The 20,531-nt window shown below is 39.5% G+C and overlaps 2 protein-coding genes, 1 long non-coding RNA gene and 1 other non-coding gene across 4 annotated transcripts in view; 2 read left to right on the forward strand and 2 right to left on the reverse strand.

Moving 5' to 3' along the window:
- Sema1a (semaphorin 1a) overlaps positions 1–20,531 on the forward strand; it is a 185,847-nt gene that overhangs the window by 101,354 nt on the left and 63,962 nt on the right. The window lies entirely within an intron of this gene.
- On the reverse strand, positions 868–3,454 carry Lsp1gamma (Larval serum protein 1 gamma). Its single transcript, XM_002051570.3, has 2 exons — positions 3,180–3,454; positions 868–3,116 (listed from the first exon to the last, which is right to left on the reverse strand). Exons 1-2 carry the CDS (start codon positions 3,387–3,389, stop codon positions 1,005–1,007), a joined length of 2,322 nt encoding a protein of 773 aa, XP_002051606.1. The 5' UTR covers positions 3,390–3,454; the 3' UTR covers positions 868–1,004.
- Positions 7,639–7,721, forward strand: TRNAL-CAG (transfer RNA leucine (anticodon CAG)). The gene has a single exon. It is a non-coding gene; the product is annotated as a tRNA-Leu (tRNA).
- Positions 18,815–19,620, reverse strand: LOC138911285 (uncharacterized). The gene is made up of 2 exons (XR_011416768.1): positions 19,215–19,620; positions 18,815–19,013 (listed from the first exon to the last, which is right to left on the reverse strand). It is a non-coding gene; the product is annotated as an uncharacterized lncRNA (long non-coding RNA).

A 20,531-nucleotide genomic window follows, 5' to 3' on the forward strand; every position in this document is an offset into this window, starting at 1 on the left:
CGCAGAGCATAACTTCATTTACATAGCAAACGCAATGGGCAATCGCTAGTGTGTGTGTGTGGGTGTGTGGGTGTGTGTGTGTGTGTGTGTGTGTATATCGGGTAACGCACCCGCATTGCTATCAAATTGCCTTTGGGGTGGAGGCTAGCGCGCAGTTGGCTGCGCTGTGCTGTGTACTGCGTTTTAACGGCGCCCTTTCGATCAGCCGCATTTAACATTTGAACTTTATTATTAGTTTTTGCGGTTGATTTCAATTCGAATGCAATCAGTGCGACGTTGCCACAGTTTGCGGTAAGAATGACACATTAACCGGCTGCCTCTGCAACGTATGACAATCGGAACGAGTGCCAAGCAGATGACAATTGGCAAGGATTGCCACAGGATCAAGTGGTCGCGCATTTTGCTTGTCAATCTGAAAAAGTTTTTGTGCAACAATACAGAATCGAACTGCATTTACGGCATCCCTTTGATGTTATTCATTGAATTCGTTGCACATTCGTATATATTATATTGTCTATAAAATATAAGAAAATTGATTGAAATTATCTCATCCGATCTCTGACCGGATAAAGCATATAAGTTAGTTCAGTTGTCAGTTTTCAAGTTCCCCTAATATCGAGCAGAAAGTCTCTTGGTCAGATCAAAACATTTTACGAAAACCCCATATATCCATATGTCTGCTGGGTCAGCTGATCAACTTTTGTATTGGGAATTAATTTAGCTTGTTATTCCCTTTGATATATTCTTGATCTTTGAAATATTATAATATACAATATTATTGTATATTTTTATTTATGTGTTTGCCAAAAGGTTGAAAAATATCTATCAAAAAAGAACTCAATGTTGCATTTGTTTAATTTTTGTTTCTTTATTTTAAGCTTTGGTCTTCATCGTTTCGTTGTTCTTCTTGGTTTTCTGAGTTGTTTTTTATTTTTTGGTTTGATTTTTTGGTATTGCATTAGAAACATTAGAAATTAATTAAGAGCTAAATCGAATGGCGTTGTCTAGTACTCCACGGAGTAGTCGAACACGCCGTAGTTCTCATACTTCTTCTCGAAGTACTTGGCAAAGGTGTCGACGTAGTAGATCTTGACGTCCTTGAAGTAACCGTTGGGCACGAAGAAGCTGTACTCATCGACAGAGCGATCGAAGGGATAGCCGAATGGTTTGCTGTCCACAAAGCGGGTGCCGGAGCCAACGCCAGCCTGGTAGGCGTAGTCGAAGTTGGAGAACTGTTCGTAATCCTCGGTGTAGGGCGAGACAAAGAAGTAGAATTGCATGGGCAAGCCCTGCTCCCAACCACGTGGCAGCACCAGACGATCGGGGAAGGCGTTGTGCGGCTCACTAATGTCCAATGGGAATTTGTATTTGCCCTCGCTGGCCAGCTGGACGTACTTGTAGAGTTCAGTGTAGGTGGCGCGATCCTCAGCGGTGTAGGTGAACTCCTTGGAGCTGCGCTTGATGGTGTTCTGACCGGCAACGAAGGGATAGACAAAGCTGTCGATCTGAACAAAGTTCTGGCCGTTGTACTTCAGTGGGATAACGCGACCGAACTCGTCGAATTTCGGTCCCAGGAAGACGCGCACAACACCCTTCTGCTCCTTGGCTGAATCGATCGTGAACTCGAAGTTGAAAGGCTTGTGGTTGAGGCGGGCCTGACGGGCCAAAAGAGTCTTGTCCCAGACGAACTTGCCATCGACAAAGGTCATCTTGTCATTGAGCAGATTGGTGACATCGAAGTCCACAAAGTCGAAGTAGGTGGTCAGCTTGCTAACGCTCACATCCTTGATGGTGATGCCCTCATAGTACAGATCCTTCTTTGTGTAGGGTCCCAGGAAGAACTTGAATTTGTAGAATACATCGGTGAACTTCTTGTAGAAGGAGTAGAAGAAGGGATCACGCAGCATGGTCTCGAAGTTGAGGAACACATTGGGGAACACCTCGAAGTCATAGTAGTCAACATCGGCGAAGTACATATGCGACAGCACGTACCAGTAGTTGAAGAAGTACTTGTCATAGGTATCAACATTACCCTGCAGATAGTTGCCAATGAACTTGATAGACTCGGGCTTGTGGAGATCGATGACAACGCCATCGGCGGTCTTGAAGTAGCCGGTGTCCAGCACATCGTAGATGCGGTCGAAGAAGTTTTGGATCTGGTAGAGAATGTCGAATTTGCCGTAGGTCTGGTACTCGAAGTAATTCTTGCGGTAGCTGTAGCCAACACCGTTGTAGTAGATCAGCTGAGGATCGTAGCCATATTCGATCTGTTTGTACCAGAAGAATTCAGGAATTTCGCCGAAGCCGTTGGCCAAACGCTCCTGGTAGTAACGAGCCAAGATCTGTTGAACATTGTAGATCCAGTATTCGCCGCGACGGTCCTTATCCAGGCCGAATTGCTTGCCATCCAGGAAGAAAGCATAGTCCAAGTTCAGGTAGTACCAGTACGAGTTCCAGCCCAAATCCTCGGTGAAGTAGCTCAGCTTGCTCTCAGCGTTGAAGAAATCAATGTCGCGGGTATAATCAACGGGCATATAGAACTTTTGCACATCCTTAATGATGTCGGCGTATTTGGGTTCCTTGTTATACTGTGCTATGTTCTCACGCAGGAAGTACTTGTCCTCGAAGTGCCAGTGCTCGCCCAGACCCATCATCTTCCACCACTGCCAGGTCTTCCAGTCCTTGGTGTAGAAGTAGAAGTTGTCGCTGAACTCGCTAATGTCCTTGTACAGAATGTCCTTGTATTCCTTCTCGTACATGATATACTTGCTGAACACATCATAGTCGAACTTTTCGGCCTCGTACACGAATTTGCTGTTGAAGAAGTACTGAGGGAAGATCTCATAGATCTGGGGCAGTATGAAGCCTTCGAACTCGGGCTTGTGGATAACAGCCAGGGTCAAAGCATAGATAAACATGCCCTCGTTCACATGGATGCGAGCCCAGGCGACATTCTGGGAGAAGGTTTCCCAGTCCTTGGCGTAGTAGAAGAAGTTGAACAGACCCCAGGCCTGCTTGTGATGGGTCTTCACCAGAGCACCGAAGAATTCACCCTTTGGCAGCAAGGCGCCCAGCTTGTAAGACTCCCAGAATTTCTCCATATAGAAGTCGAAAGTCTGCCGGAAGCACAGCGTTAGATCAGGGGATTAGGCCACTATTTCAGCTCATATAATACTCACGGTGTATAGCGACTTGTCAACGACCAATTTTTGTCCCAACTTGATCCATTCCTCGAACAGTAGTGGATCCTCCACACGGTAGACAATCTCGAAGAAGAACTTTTGCTTTTGCAAAAATTCTTGATCGGCGATTTTCACCTTTGTCGAGGTGGGCACGCTGAATGCGGCCACACAGCCCACCAGGGCTAGAAGGACCAATGTCAGTTTCATCCTTGATGCGTTTTCTCTTACTGCTCCGGCTTTGGTATGCTTTAGCTCCAAACACCTAAAGACTGTTGCTTTCACTATGCTGCAGCTGCTGCTTTTATACCCCAACCATGTCCGGCATTGCACCATATCAGCATCAGACACTTGGCACAACAGCCAAAAATAGCCAACATCATCATTTAATTCACCAATTATGTGCAATTCGGTCCGCACTTATCAGTTGCCGCATTGGTGCCCAGCTCATCACCAGCTCAACTTCCCTGGCCTTGGATCGCACGCTGCTGGATCAGGTGAGATAAGCCAAGCGGCAGCTCAAATGCATAGTGATCCGCAGTGCTGCCGCAGTCAACATCAGTGTTGTGTAATCGCTATGCGGACTGCAGCGTTTCGTTCTCCATGATCTATAACATTTATGAATTTGACACTCGACGACTTTCAGACGCTGCGCGTTGATAATCCATACATTTCTGGGGATCTTCGACACTTTCTACTTTTGCTTTTCTTTTTTGCAGTGCGATTATATTTGATAATTATAATAATGCTACACACGCATTCAATGCTACACCGCAACGTACATTTAAATCTTACATTCCACTTTGTTCATCACCTGACAAGTAGGAACTAAGTATATTAAGTATTTATATACATCACTTAGTTCTGGTGGGATCTATGAAAATGATTAGTATATTAAGATATTTTATCAAAACCAATAAATTATATGAAGCGTTCGATTTTATGCTCAAAAGTATATATAAATAATGAAAATATTGAAACAGGCTAACAAAAATGCAAAAGATGTGCAAATATTAATAATATTAAATGCCATTGCACCTTTATTAACAATTTCTAACAATAATTGCCCTTAAATTTTTATGTTGCAATTTTTGGAGTACCTTTTTTTTATATATTAAAACAACAATGCTGACATTTAATGCCGAATTTTTTTAAATTATAAATACATAAAATTAAAAATATAAATTCCAAGGTAAGGTAAACCGAATGAAAAAAAACCAAGCGCGAAACAAAACTCAGTGTGTTGTAAGGAAATCTTTTGACATAGACTAAAACTCTCTCAAATAAATGCGCAATTAATTTTCATGGCAAGACTCGAGAGGAATTTTCATATCGGGGGAATATGCTGCAAATTGTTACCAGCTTGTACAATTCAATGGATAAAATAATAGCATTGCGTCCGGGGGGGGGTAAGGGTTGGGTTCAGAGCGCGGTACCTAAGGAAAAAAAACACTATGAAAAGAGATGAAGCAAAACAGAGCAACTATTTTTTTCGCTGCAGAAACAAGCGTGTGAAATAGTTATATATACTTTTCACAAAACGAAATTGTATGAAGTATTTTATTTTCCTCGTTAGCCAGTCAAAAGGGTATATCATTGAATAAGCAACATTTAACCTATTTATTAGCCTAATTCAGCCTAATTATGAAGTACATAGGATAAAGAGGATAAGGTTTGATCGTTTGATAAATAAAAGATAATGTCGCATGTCGCATAATAGTAATTAAATTTTTATTCTATAAGATCGCATGGAATATTTTAATTATAAGTTCCCCTCGGACAGGGTATTTTTTAGTGGGCTATCAAAAATCTGAATCTTCTGGCGTTTATATAGTAAGCGCAATGTTTAGCTAAAAAAGTTTATTTTTTATTAAAATATTGAATGTTTTTACTTGGGCGTTACCGCTCACCCCAGCAATGAAAAGTTTGCCATACTTTGAATTTGTTGTTTTGTGTGCAATTCCTTAATTTATTTTAGCTTGCCTGCGTTGGTATAAAAAAATCAAAATCGCGCAAATGAGCAAAGTTTTCTTCGCCAATTTCTACTCGCTCTTTTTTCTGTATTTTTCTTTCTGTTTTTTGTTGCAGCGCAAAGCTGCAAAATTTATTGCTTTTGAAATGTGGCTGCGCATAAATGTGCAGCAGAACAACTGCAAACAAACAGGAGGAAAAGCGCAACAACAATAACAACCAAATAAAAAAATTATATACATTTTTTTTTTATCTGGTTGTTGTAACCAACTGCGGTTTCTCGCTTGGGTCGAAAGCCGCAAGGCCGCAACGTAAATGAAATGAAATGAAGAAATGAAATGAAATGAGAAATCCGCACATAATTGCAAATGCGTGAGATATTTTCCAAATGGCGAAATTATGAAAATGCTATCGCATTTCCCATGGTTCGGGTTTTCATTTCGCCAATGCCTTGCTGCTCGCCTTGCCAAGTTTTTAAGTATTCCACTCAGGTTCGGGCCTTAGAGACATTTTGACGCCTCATTTTTGGGCAACTCTTATTTTGATGGCCCCAGTAACAGGGGAAATTTTTCCAAATTGAGAATTGGAAAATGTGAGCACATCAAAGGCAGCTGCATTTAAATAAATGACTTCTAATCTAACCATTGACCTTGCAAAGTAGCCAGACAGCGTGTCACAGAAATTATTATTCTGGCTGATAAGCTCATAGTTTATGTCCAGAGATTAGCAACATAGTTTGCAAAAGTTTTAATTTTTAGAGCTGAGTCATTTGTAGTTTGTACTTAACAAATGATTAAATCTTAATACAAGTAAAAAATTCGATAAGCCATTAACTCAATTAATATTATAGGTTTGTAGCTCAGGCATTTATAGTTTTTGGACTTTATACATACTAATATCAGATACAGTAAAGTATTTTAGTTAAACAGATTATTCATATTTTTACTGGCAACTATTAAAATTTAAAACAGTTTCACTTCCATTCAATTCTAATAAATAATTGATTGCAATGAATAGGAGTTAAGCTTCTTTTATGCACTTAGAAAGCTGCTTAATTCTTTCAATATAACATATTTTCAAAATTTAAATGCCCGTAAAATGTTTTCATAAAAACCGTCAATTGACCAACTAAAATCGGCTTAAAAAACTGGTTTTTATTGTTATAGGCCCATATATATAAAATGCACCAGCTTTTGCACTTTCAGCAATATGTGTTTGTGTGTGTGTGTGTGTGTGTGTGTGTGTGTGTTTGTGTGTGTGTGTGTGTTTGTGTGTGTGTGTGTGTGTGTGTGTGTGTGTGTGACCCGACCCATATACTTAATTGAGTGGTGCTCTTTTATTAAAAACGCAAAATTAATGGCCAGCCTCTACACGAATACAATAAAACTATTAATCAATGCTTCAACCGAGCCAAACGAAAAGAAAAAATAAAATCAAAAAAACAATAACAGAACAACAACTTTTACCCACTTTATAAATTTAATAGAGTTTACAATAGAGGCAGCAGCAATTATATTTCAAAACTTTTTTACAGCTTTTCATTTTTCAGCATGTGCTCCAGATATATAAAAATATATATACAGATCGTTTTTTTTTTTTTTTTGTGAGGCCTTTGTGTTGTGGGCGTGGCCAAAAGAGCTGGTGCTTCGCCAAGATTCACTGAGCCCGAAACATAAAAAGTCTACAGAAAAGCTGATGTTAGTAGTAGAAAAAAAAATTGCAGTACATGACGCTTGGGGGCACAATAGCGCAAAAGTTTCAAGTGGACTCTCTAGGGAGGGTTGTGAAAAGGGGCAGGGGGAGAGCGGTACAGAGGTAAGGGGTTGTTTGGGCTCTGTTATATATGCTGGTCGTTGGCATCTGTTCAGCGCTGTGGCACATATTCCACTTTTGCCTTTTATTGCATGTCGTTGGTTAGCTTTCGGGCGCTCAGTTGGGCTCCAGCTCTGAGCCCTGGGCTCCTCTTTTACCATGTATTTTCATTGTTTTAGAACAATGTTTCCCCATTTGGCTGCGCGACTGGCTTTGATTTGCTGTCTCACTCGCATGCAGCCGGCCCCGCTGCGCGCGCCCTTTATATTGTAGTTTTATTTATGCTAGCAAAAGGCATTTAAAGTCTACAATTGTGCAAGTTTTTTTTTTGCTCACTGCGATAAGTCTTTAAATCGCTTATTGTAAGCCTATAAACGAAATATTTTACAAATTGCAATTTATTTCTTAAAGCCCAGCTAAACAATATTAATATATAAATTCTAATAGCCAAAAAGATAGTTTTTTTGTTAATCAACTTTATTTTTTCATTTCCGAGTGCCCACTGCATTGCACGTTCTTAAATAAACAATTGGCTCACCCTTCAAAATCTTGAAAGAGCTTTAAGCTTTTTTCCATGACTCAGTGGTCAGACTGAACAGGTTCTAATTGTTTGTTTTTGTTATTGTTTTATTTGGTGCTTTGCTTGTGTGGCGCATGTGACGCAGGTGTATCAACGGTCAGGATGGCCGAGTGGTCTAAGGCGCTGCGTTCAGGTCGCAGTCTACTCTGTAGGCGTGGGTTCGAATCCCACTTCTGACAAGAATTTTTTTATTTTTAAAAATTATTTATGGTGTTATGGTAAAAAACTACAATATCTAAATTTAAAATTTTAACTTTTTGCAGCCAATCATAACATAATTCTGTCAAAAACATATAAAATAAGTTAAATTCTCAACAGTTGGCCTGCCCAATGCGCAAACATAAACTGAAACCCACGTTTCTTGCTGTACATTTTTGTTGTTTTCGGTGGTTCGGGTCTGGTTTTTGGCCGCTGGCACTTGAAAATGTCTGTGAGCCACTTTTTTGGAGCACATGGCGAGCATTAACAAAGTTTCACTTGAAAATTAAGTTGCTTTGCTGGCTGCTGCTGTTGTGCGAGAATTCAATAAATTTGCTGCAGGGCATGTTTGTAGCAGTTCTATGGCAGGCAGAGGAGCAGAGAGAACTACTAGCAGCAATAACACAGGCAGAGTAAACAGCAACAGAAAAATTTGCGCAGGTTTTGCCTTTGTTGAATTTTTCCCCCCATTTTCTGTAATATTTTTTTTTTTTTTATTTTTGCAACATGACGACCACGAAACTGAACCCAAAAGCAACACACAGAGACACAAACGAAAGCTCATAAAATATTTAACTGCACATACACACACATGTCCGAGGAGTCGTTTAAAATTGTAGCATTGCAAAAAAGTGCGTCCAAAAATGTTCTTTTCTTTTTTTTTGTCTTTTTCTACTGTTGCTGCTGCTGCTAACAATAAAAGTTCTCACAGCACCCATTTTGTTGCTGCTGTTGTTGGCCGTCGTTTCCTTTGGCCTCTTATTTTCCGCCATTTGCAGCTGTGCCGAAATGCAAACGACGCACACGCACACACCTGCCGCTCATGAACGGAAAATATCGAACTCCAAAAACTGTGCTGGCAAAATTGGGAGGGCTGGGGAGCTGATGCTTGGTATGTGCCGACATGTGCCTCATCCACCATGTGTTCAGCCTTTTTGCCAACCTAAAATTGAAACTGGGTTACAAAGTTTTATTTTCAAATGTTGTTTTGTGGGCGGTGGGCGGTGGGAGGGGGTTGTAGCAGTGGGATTGGTCCATAGGGGCTATCATGCAAGCCAAAGTGAATTTATGCCAAACGCGAATATTTCCATTGATTTTGGCTTCTTTATTGCCATTTTTCGTCCTCGTTGCTGGCATCCTTAAATGTTGTAACAATTGCTGTTTCTCTGGCTCGCATTTGGTTTGTTTTTTTCTTTGCCAGCAACTAGCAAATAAATTGCCAGCATGATAAAAAAAAAAACAGCTGCAACTGCAGTTGCAAAACCCACCTCCTTTTACGAAAAAAAACTAAAAACAAGAATCAACGCATCGAAAAGGGGCGGAAAAAGCCATGCAATTCGATTATTTAAATCCCCGTAGTGCAATGATATATAATACATCTAGTACTTGCATAGAAATTTATTTAATAAAATTTAAAAATATACAGGCGGTAATTAATCTATCTACAAAATTAAAAGTCTAAGAAACTGAACTTTCTTATGCAGAAGCAGGAGCACCGCAGTGGGAAAAAGTTTGAGAAAAAAAAATCTGTTGCATCAAATATTTTAATTATAATTTGAGCCGCTTAAGCAACCAAAGAATTTTGTTACGAGTTTTTTTTGACGTACTTTACAGATTTCGTAGCTAAGATATAAAAACAGGAGGTCGAGATTGTATAATTAATAAATTAAAGGACAGGAACTACACCGACGTTAAGAACTTTACCTGTGTGGTGAAAAATTTCTGCAGCGCTGTAAAAAGCAGCTTAGTTTGCTTCACAATTCACGTCTTATGCGCTTACAAAAAAATAAAATAAAATAAAATAAAAATATCTTGGATTGGGGGTTCTTATTTAATTTATTTCCCTTTCAATTGATAAATAAAATTCCCTCCAATATATTACTTAGGATTACCTTATAACCTTTACTAAGTCTGATTCAATTCTTGTATCTTTGCAGGTGCGTACACATGTGCATGAAAAGTCTTCGACTATTTTTAATCGCTATCGAATAATGATAATGACCATGATAAGTATACTCGAAACTCACATATCTCTGTAGTTATTGGATAGTTATTATATATCACACTAGCAGATACCATACTTCAGATTGGCCTGTCGCCATTAGAGGATGCCGCCATTCTTTGAAGTAGCACTTAGTATGTAAATAACGGTACGTTATTTAACTTCCGTTTGTCAGAAGAGTGTTTTTCCGACGATAAATAACCATACAGTTTCTGCTTGCGTATTCTTCTCTATTCTCGTATGTTTTTCCACGTTTGTTTAGTGGGAAATTCGCTTTGGCCACGTCGTCATTTTCATCTTCATCATTGTCTTTGTATTCGTTTCATTGCCGTGAGCGCTTTTATTTTTACATTCGTTTACTTTATTTCTTTTGCTACTCCAACTACCCGCCACACCCACCCTGCCCTGCCGACATCTTTTGTACAACTGCTACGTGTGCCGTTAAGTGTGTATAGTCAATGTCTGTCTGCGTGTGTGTGTGTGTGTGTGTGTGTGTGTGTGTGTAGGTGTGTACTATTGGAGCCGCAAAGGCCTTCACAGAATAAAGAGCTCCTTCAGGCCAGCATCCTTCAATATTAAAATGGCGGCACCATCACACAGAAATTATGAAAGGCCTGAATACCGTTACGAGCTCAAAGCGAATGCTTTTTCACCACTTAAGACTTTGGGCTTCATCGGGTTTTTGGCCTTTAAATAAATAAAACCAAAGTCGCTGAACAGGCAAAGCTTACGTCTCGGGTAGGCCAGGGCCAGCGAGTAGGAGGTTGGGTGATAGGCGGTGGGTGGTTTTTGTATGCTCTGACGTTGGGTTAAAGCTGCCAGCCACAAGTAGCTCAAAGCATTCAACAACCGCAAAATAATGATAATAATGATGACATTTACGATTTCAATTGTATATAAAACAAACGCTTTTGCCACGAAAAAACCTTTTTTTCGCTTTTAAGGGCATTTGACATGGTTGACAAGCACTTGTACGTTATTTTGCGCTGGATTTAAATTTTGGGAAAAATCCCTTGAAAGGCAAACAAATGCTCTCAGAAGCAGCTGCTCCTAACAAGCATTTAATTAATACGAGTTATTATATATAAATTTATTTTATTTATAAACCTATTTGAAATTTTTTACAATTTGCATGCTTGTTGGAGAGAACACAAGTCTTGTAGTAACAAGTTCCCAGAACTCTGTTTTATCATAGTTAAAAAGTTAAAGTTAACGTACTTTACTTTCTTTCTCCGAAATGTGTTCTTTTATGTTAACAAAAAAAATGTTGACAAGCGTATAATAGATAATTCTGTAAGCCAGATAATACTTTCGAAAGAAAACTGCAATAAAGTGGATTTATGTGGAGAATACGAATGATTAATATTCCATTGAAATGAATATTCTAGTTGAAGAAAGTGTCATAAATGTTTTTAAAATATCTAAGATCCAAGAAGAGTTTCTTGTCATTTAGCTGTGGGTTCTTTTATAAATGACTTTAGTAGATTTGTATAAGATTTAGTTGATCTCTACAAAAATGACTTTCTGTATTCAGTATACAGATCTTTAGGTAAGTTTCCCAGAACTGTAGTTGACTCTGCTTAGTCTGTTCCAACATCAACTTGTCTAATCTGTAGTTTTAATCTCATATCCGTTCTATTCCGTGCAGATGCACACCGCTCAATTTCATTAGGGCCAATTGCAGCAAATAAGCTGCATCGATGCCAATTGGCAGCGTGCACCTGCAGGAGCTCGGGCTCAGGCTTAGCACCAGGTAAACTCGCTCGATTTGACATGACCCGCTTTACTTTTGAGCGCGTGCCATGTGAACCACAAAAGCGACGCTGGCTGGCAGCTTGTTGCAATGGATTTCATGTCCTGGCTGGGCCAGCGTCCGTTTTATGGGTCATTGGAGCAGCATCAGAGGCGGTGGCAACAGCAGCAGCAGCAGCAGCCGCCACTGACGTGCTTCTGGCTGTCATACAGGCAATCATTGGGTTTGAGTTGATGAAAAGCCAGAGAGCGTGCAGCGACATAACCTACATGATAATGTTGATGTCAGTAAAGGATATCATGGGACAGGAAAGTAGAGAAGGGCTGTCCCACCAGAAGCTAAGGCTGAGCCACAGGCAGAGTCAGAGGCAATGGCAGTTAAACCCAGCCAAACTAAGGAGGTTCTGTAGCTGCAGCTGGTTGACAGGCAAACGGCATCATTAAACACGAACAAAGTATCATCGTCATACTCATCATCAGCAGCCATCAGATGGTATACATAAACTTTAGCACGTGCCAGCCACTCAGACACTGAGAGAAATTACCCACACACACAAGCTCATAAAATGAACTACCATAAAATTGTCAAGTTAATTGTTAATCAAGTGCATGCTGTTAAAGTGAAAAGAATTTAATGCTTTCATTTTAATGGTATAAAAACATTTTTTTGTTAATTTAATACACAAGCAGCTCAAAACTTATACTTGAAAGAAAATCTATGAAATATAAAGTTATATAAATATATATACATATATATAACACTTTCCGTCAAAAATGTTGCTTGCAAATACTGTTCAGTATTGCAATGTGTTAGTATACTTGTGCGTATATAAGTGACCTTCTAAGCTCCAGATAACCGGAATAAAACATGAGTCGCACACGTGTGAAAGTTCTTGTTGGGCACCGAAGAAATAATGCTGTTTCAAGCAGCTTATAAGCTAAGAATCTGCTTAAAGTAATTGCCATTTAAAGACAGGCCTTAATGCCCTATAATTAAAGATATATAAAATACAGCTTTCAACAAAATTCAGAACTCTTAATTATATTTTTACTAATCAAATATATATAAAGTACTACTGCATGATATATTTCAGAACTATTCACATTATATTCTTGAATGTAGAAGCTTTAAGGCTCAAGTTAGCTTTTAACTATATTCGCGTATGAGTTTCTCGTGCACATGAAACCATTGCAAGCTATATTAAAACAAACTGACATAAAGAACTTATTCAATTTGTAAAATAGGTCCAAAAATTATAATTATTTTCGCATAAAAAGTTAATTTTATATGTCAAGACTGAAAATAATAGTTTAAATCACAATTGCATTGCTTAAAAGTTTTGATTAATTTTCGTAAGTAATCACGTACATGAGTGCGTTTGTGTAATAGCTGCACGATGTAGTCTTAGTGTATTGCAACTCATTTTGTACATATGTTATGTTTCGTGCTGTGCATATCATAAAGCGCTCACATGACGCGCCACCTTATGTGGCTCCACCCGACCCCCAGACCCGGTCACCATTAAAGTAGCGCCCATTTATAACGCAATGCAAGTCATTGTTTGATTGTGTATGCGTGTGCCCCAGCTACAGGAGGGCTCAAGTGTCTGAGCTTGATCAATTACACCCACTGACACTGTTAACCCGGGCCAAGGAACAGGCCCAGGACCAGGCTCGGGCTGGCATTCATATTTGTGTGGGGGCGCATATCATTGTCATTGTAATAAGTGACGCGTGTGCTTAGTGCACACACACACATACACACATACACACGCACAGCTGCGTCCTACTCAACGCACGTCGGACTGTCGGTCTCTGTCTCCATCTCAGTTTCCATCTCTACCTGTTTGCGATTCATTCATGCATGCCTCACTGGCCCAGTTGCGAGTGGATGCGTGCACCTGACATCGCTGCTGCCGCTGGTAGCTCTTTAGCCGGGTCTTCTTCTGGCCATATGTTTGTTTAGGCACATGTGAAGCATCTTATCTGCGTCGTGTAAGTGCTGCTGCTACCCGATTGCCAAAGCCAGGCCTGAATTATGCACAGACACAGCAAGAGCGAGAAAAAGCGAGAGAGAGAAACCCCACACGTATGTAGGTAGCAGCCAAATGCTTTGGCACACATTCAGATGAGTTTTCAGACAGCTCATGCCGAAAATATCATTTAGTTTCTGTTTGAAGAGCAAGTCATACAGGCGTGAGCTCCTAATGATGCACACAACTTGAATGGAAAAAGAAAACGAAAAATGAAAATGCATTACGCAAGCTATCAGCATGCAAACACTTAAGAAATACATCAATGAATATATGTTTAGCTTTCTATGGCCATACATAGTAGCTGAAGCTCATTAAAGATACTTTATAGTATTTTATTGATTGTTCAAGATTGGATATTATAAATTTGATGCCAAAATAGCTGCTTGTGCAAAGATATTATACCTATTATTGATTTTGGCTTATCCATTTCTGCAAACGGAAAACAAGCATACAATTAAATAAGTTGGCTAACATTTTCATTACACTTCTTTTCAAAATGCTGAAATAAATATTGTCTTACCCTTCATTGAAGTTTAATTATCTCTGCAGCAACATTTGTACCCATTTTGAGTGCATCAATTCCTTTCAATTCACTGCAGAACGCACTCAACATTCGCAGGAGTCAAATGTAATTAAGTTTTATATTTTAACATCAGCAATTCCTTTGGCCCGGACATTGTGCATGGGAAAATTTCTCAACATTTACTTGGCTCTTTAATAAAACACCTGCCAATTGGTTGCGACAATTTGTTGTCATTAAAAGCTCTGAAGTGTGGTCTTTGGTGCCAGCTCTTTGCCTGGCGGCAACAGTTGCGACAAGCCACAGATGACAGAAGTTCTTCATCGTTAACCGAGGCGGATCCCTTACAAAGGATGAGCGTAAATAAATGCAAAATAATACAATAATAATTAAAAGTGCATAAAATACGTAACAGAAACGTGGCACAGCAGGGCACCGGAATAGCGCAACCGCGCAAGGATCGTGCTGGGTCCTTGGGCCCCCGAACATGTGCTGGCCTCGCGTTTCCACTTGACGTAAGTTGCGTTAATTGCTGCATAAATGGCGTGTAGTCCATATCCTGTCACATTTTGCGGCAACCACAGGACATGCGGCAGGCCCCGCGAACCTATTCCCTTTCGCCCGACCTTACTCGCCTCTCTAGAACGCCTGCCCGCCCACTTTCAGCCTAAATGAATTTAAAGGCTTTTATGACTTTTCCTTAACGTATGCCGATTAATTTCATTTTCCACGAAGCACGTTCGAAACAAGGTTATTTGCACCAAATGCCCGCCAGATGGCGCACTCATCCAAAAACTGCCGCAGCTCTTACGGCAGGCAGTGTTGCATTTCGATAAATCTTGAATTTCCGTATGCTTAACACACGCTTTACTGCAGTTTTCATAAAGTTTACACACATGTATATAGGTTGTGTATATAAAAGTATCCTATGAATTGTATATATTTCGGACATACTAGTTAAACTCATATCAAAAATAATTTTAGTAATAAAGTCTTGATATATATCTCTATTTGACCGACTGACTGATTTATAGGTGATCAACGCACAGTTCAAAGTGTAAAAGGTTTGGGTCTTTCTTCATTAATTGGCCTCTATATCAATTTGGCAACTAAAACTTGCAACATTATTCTTGGTTGAAATTCATGTAAATATTTCATATAGACATAGGTCATAATTTTCCACTCCCATAACCCGGTCAAATCATCTTATTTTTACGAGGCTTGTGTCTTGGTTCATGGCTTAGTCTCTAGATCAATTTGCGATTTGCTTTTATACATACCCTTAGTTATATACATATTGGGAGATGAAATTCTACCTTTTATCAAATATATACACACAAAAAAAACTAGTTTTAAATTCTTTGAAAATTATGCAAATAATACGATTTTTAAACGATAGATTATATTTTGACATTTTACATAAGCTGTTTTTGTTTTTATTATATAAAAATTATAGTCAATGAGGGAATTCTATAAATGTAAAAATCCAATTACGGCCATCACACATTCTGCATTAAGTACCGGCAACCGCAAATTCAATACAATTATGTAAATAATTCGATTGGACTCTCTCGTCAGAGCTCTATAAACTTGACCCTTTTTTTGCCTCGCAAATTTTGTTTTTATTTTCGCTTTGTTAATATCCAATCAAATTGTAATGCAAAAAAGTATAGTTGAATTAAATTTAATTGTCAACGATTTGAAATATTAACGAAGCTTCAATTTCAACGCAAATATTTTTTTCTGCCCAGGGACGTTGACCGTTTGAGGCCCCTGGAGGGACGTGTTCGTTTACACACATTGCACATAAATTCGATTTGTTTCAATTGTTATTTGTAAATAACAAGGCGTAAGGGGACCAAAATGATAAGTGATTGAGTTTGTTTTTGTGTGACAACGCAAAAATAATTTATATGCCAATTTTTCGATTTGAAAATACGCTTGGTATGGAAAGGGCGATTCCCAATAGTGCAATAATTATCTGAAACATCCATTACAGTTGAACAGGTTCCGTGATACTCTTGATTATGACCTGGATCTTATAGACGAATATAGAACTTTTTACTCAAGCGATATTAACAGATTGAAAATATTAATCAAGATTTTAAAAATATAATTTCCCTTAAAATGTTCATATTATATTTTGGCTATGCGATATGGTTTTTGAATGAAAATATTACCATATTACCATAATATTTGTTTGGGGCTTCCTGTTGCAAACGTTCTCATAAGATAATCCTGTGTAGGGCTTCCCTTTCCAAGCTTTCGCAAATTCTTATCGACATCAAAAAATAAAACACTCAAAAAAAGGTCTAAGAGCTCGTGATTCCAATTAGCTGTGCTAATACCTGTTCATTATCCGTTGTCATCTTTTATGTCATCTCAAAAACCCAAATGAAACAACGCAATTACCAAGTGACTGTGTCAGAAAGGTGTTTCAGTTGATCCAGTTATAGTTTAGCCCACTACGAAAAGCCAAAAGCATGACAAGAGAGTAAAGCAAGAGCTGCTATCAAGATGCAAACAGCATCAGAAAGGAATTGCAAGAAGTCTGACTCCGACTCCGGACTGGGACTGGCACATCAATTGGAGAGGGAAACAATACAGAACGAGAAAGAAGCAGAGGCAAAAGCCAATGAAATAAAACAGACCTTGGGTAAGGAGAGCATGGGGTGAGGCATGCCCAGAATGAGCTAACGATAAGCCTGTGGCCAATGCCGCTCCAGAGATAAGACCCTGTACCCCAGGACCGAGAACGGCGTCGATTTCTGATTTCATTTCGTTTACTGGCGGCTCTATGTCTAAATGATTTTCTTTTTTGACTTCTTTTTTGTTTGTTTGCTTCTTTTTTCATTTCGTCCTGATGTTTGGCTTACGCTCTGAATTTCTATCTGGCCTGTGTGTGTGTGTCGGCCGACGTTCGGCGTTCATTTCAATTAAATGCAAATCTCGGCTGGGATTTTTCCCATTGAACGCCGCTCGACCAAGAGACAGAGTCAGCCACCACAGCAGCAGCAGCCACGGAACATGGACAGGAAGTTGCTCTGGTCCGTGGATGGCGTGTTGCAGAAATCGTGGAATGTTTTTCACACATCGCCGCATTTTGTTTTCCGGCATGCGAAGCCCCTCTTCATTGTAGTTTCTTTATATTTTCGACTATATAATTTTTATGTGATGGCGCCGCCATTGTGTATGTCGTCGATTTTTCATGGCCAGCAGCCAAAACGAGGCATATCGCATTTCGAAAGCCGCTTTTAATATACGATTGCATACCATGGTATCAATAACTGTTGCTGGGAAAATAAATTTCAATAAATTAACTATTCTTTATTCGCTTTTTATGCAATTGTCTTTCGTGTTGCTCGAATTTTCCGTCAAATGCCGCCACAAGAAAAATTATTTAAATTTAATTTTTTTATATTGATTTTATTATCATTTTTTATTATATTAATTAATTTAATACTTTTACTTCTATTATGAACAGTAACCTATTTATTTTAATCTTCGGCGAAGAAAACTTAACATGAAATTCGAGATTTCGTCGCATTTCTTTAAATTACGATAATATATCATAATATCGATGAGACCATCAATAGTTTCAACTGTTCAACACATATTAGCGCAATTTATTTATTTACTTTCTTTCAATTCTTTACCCTTTGTGGGAAAACGGATTACTTGATTTGTCGCAAAGAGAAAATAATAATTAAAAAAAATACGATTTACCTATAAACATCGATTGTTATAATTTAATTACGATTTTATTTATTTATTATTTAAGCGTCCGCTTTTTTTATGATATTATTATATTCTATTCGATATATCAGTTACTGGCCATTCACAGAAACTTTGCAACCTTTGTGCGACATCTTATTTTTTCTGTTCACTTTTTGCTGTCTACTTTGAAGTTCCAGTTGCGTCCATTAAGCTTACTTGCATTATTTAGTTTTTGCTCTTTTTTAGTATACCTCGCTATTCTCAGACTCTCGAAGGAGTGCAACATTTTGCTTGCATTTATAAAGTATTTGCATTTTTAATATCTCACTGTCTTTTTGCTGGCTTCGTTCACATTTCCCCTCGGTCAACTCATTCTCAACAGGGTGTGGCAACAGTAGCCTCCAGCTGTGAGGGCCCACCCGAAGTGTCCACCTTCTGAATGCGCATATTTATGAAACTGACTGTAGAGTCGTGGCGGTGCTTACTCAATGTGTATGTTGTCAGACGCTGGGCTGATGTTGGGTAAATATTTCCTTTTCCGTTTGTAAATGTTGCGGTTCGAGTGTGCGTGAAAAACTCACCAGAGCCAGAATGAAAAATTCATTAAGAAATATTTAATAATCAGCTTATGTGGCGCTGTGTAATTTGTATAAAAATGCTCGAACGAGGTCCTTAAGAGAAGCCAGCTTCCCCATTTATTAAAACGGCTACTCAACCCCTCCCCTCCAATGCTTGAAACATCATAAGTCGTCCGATCTTTGCGTTGTCACGTTCCGGCGCTCGGTTCCCAGTCGCATGACAAAGTCAAACATGGACACGTTGTCGCCATTGTTACCGCAATGTAAAATCCTCATAGCGCAGTCAGCGAACACACACACACACACACTGAGAGAGGGTCCTGGTAACTGCGTTGTCCGGCATTTGTAGATTTCGAATGTCAGAATTTACGTTTATTTTCGTCGAATTTGCATAATTTGGAGCGGCAGGCCCGACTGTCAGTCAGTTGATTAAAGTGATAGACTCTGTCAGGTTCTTCCCTTCGTACTCTTATTTTTTTTTTTAGTTTTTTTTTTGCGCGTCCGCTCTGCTGCTTGCTGAATCGTCTGGCGGATTCGGTTCGGTCTGCTGCGTCTTTGTTCAAATACAAGCGAGCAACTGTGGCACTGAGCGGAGAGTCCTGTGAAGGCTGGATGGGTGGGGCAACAGGCGCGGGCCTCGGGTTGGGTACGTGTTGAGTTGCAGTTTACTTTGGCGTTGCATACATTTTGAAAGTCAAGGTAAATATTAGATTTTGGCTTGTGAAATTTTTGGCTGTTTGCTGGCCGAAATGTGTGTGCCTGTGTATATTGTGCGTGTGTCTGCGTTTGTGTGTGCGTGCGTGCGTGCGTGTGTGTGTGTGTGTATGTCTGCCGTGTTGTAGATATAGGTAAAGCAAATATTGGCTTACAATTTGTGGGCTTACACAGTTTGCAGGGTCGCCGAAAATGGCCCGCGGTGGCATTAAACATAACTTGTGTGCGACGTCGACTCTATATGCAAAACTATTGTGCGTTTGAGCGCTTTGCAAGCATTCAAATAAGAAAGTTTGCCGGCCATGTTCTGGTTAGTCAGGTGCAGCTAAGAGCTGCCAGAGGGTATCCTGCTGGGCAATATGTTGAATGGTTGTACGCTTACAAGCAAAATTAGTTGAATGTATCAGGGCTGAATTATTTAAGTTAGTTTTGGGGGTCTACAAAAATTTGATAGACTTGTGGATGGATTTGAAAAACAAACGAAGAGCGGGCCCGATATAAAGATTCAAGCTGACAGGAAATAAAAATATGTTTACGATCGTGTTTATTATATATTATTTATTGGAGAATTGGAGGTGTGTGGATGACTAAGCCTTCTACCTAACACTATTAAATTCAAGTTATACGAAACCTAGTTGTACTTTTTCCTTAAAGAACTTATAAAGTATCTCTCTCTCTTCTATATATATATATTTCGTTCTCTCTCTATCTCTCTCTGTCTCTTATTGGATTTTTCACCTGCGTCCATCTCTTTCTCTCTCGCTCTCTCTTTCTTTGTCTCACTCTCACTGTCTCACATATGTGTCGGCTGCCATTTCTGCATATTTCATTACCATTGCAGCTGTCGAGTTTTTCTGACAACTCTCCCAACTCTCTCACTCGAGCTGCCTCGTTTTTTGTTTCAAAGCTTTGTTGCTTTTAATTAAAGCGCCAAATTAAAAATGTCGCTTTTTCTACAGCGTATGCAACTTTTGCTGTACTTGCGAGCCTTTCCCCAAAAGTGTAGGCTCTGTCCTTATCATGCAGCCAGATGCGCACATGTCCCACGTGTCACGTTAAACGTCATGCAAACAAAAGGCCTGTCCTATTTGAAAAGCTCGTGCATAAAAGCTTTTTTTACGCCCATTAATTTTGGCTCTTTTTTTTTAAAAGGGAGGGGCACATCCACCAAAATGAAAAGTGTGAAGTGTGCGTCCAAATGCGCTTTCAATAACCAGGTTAAAATCCAGTTGGGCTATGTCCACATAAACGCCCCCGTCCCGCCCCCACAACCGCGACTGCTCTGCCCGCAGTCTGCGAATGCGAGGTTCAGGCATTAAAAAACAGCGGTGAAAAGTTTTTCGCTCTTTGTGGTTGACCGCTTGCAGTCAAAGTTAAAAGCTGAGCTACAAAAAGTTCACCCTGACATCATTGATCAAATGAAGGGACTGACAAAAGGCGTGTTACGTTATCCGTAATGATTGCAGTGCGGG

Source organism: Drosophila virilis, chromosome 4, assembly GCF_030788295.1.
Source record: "Drosophila virilis strain 15010-1051.87 chromosome 4, Dvir_AGI_RSII-ME, whole genome shotgun sequence".
NCBI lineage: Eukaryota > Metazoa > Arthropoda > Insecta > Diptera > Drosophilidae > Drosophila > Drosophila virilis.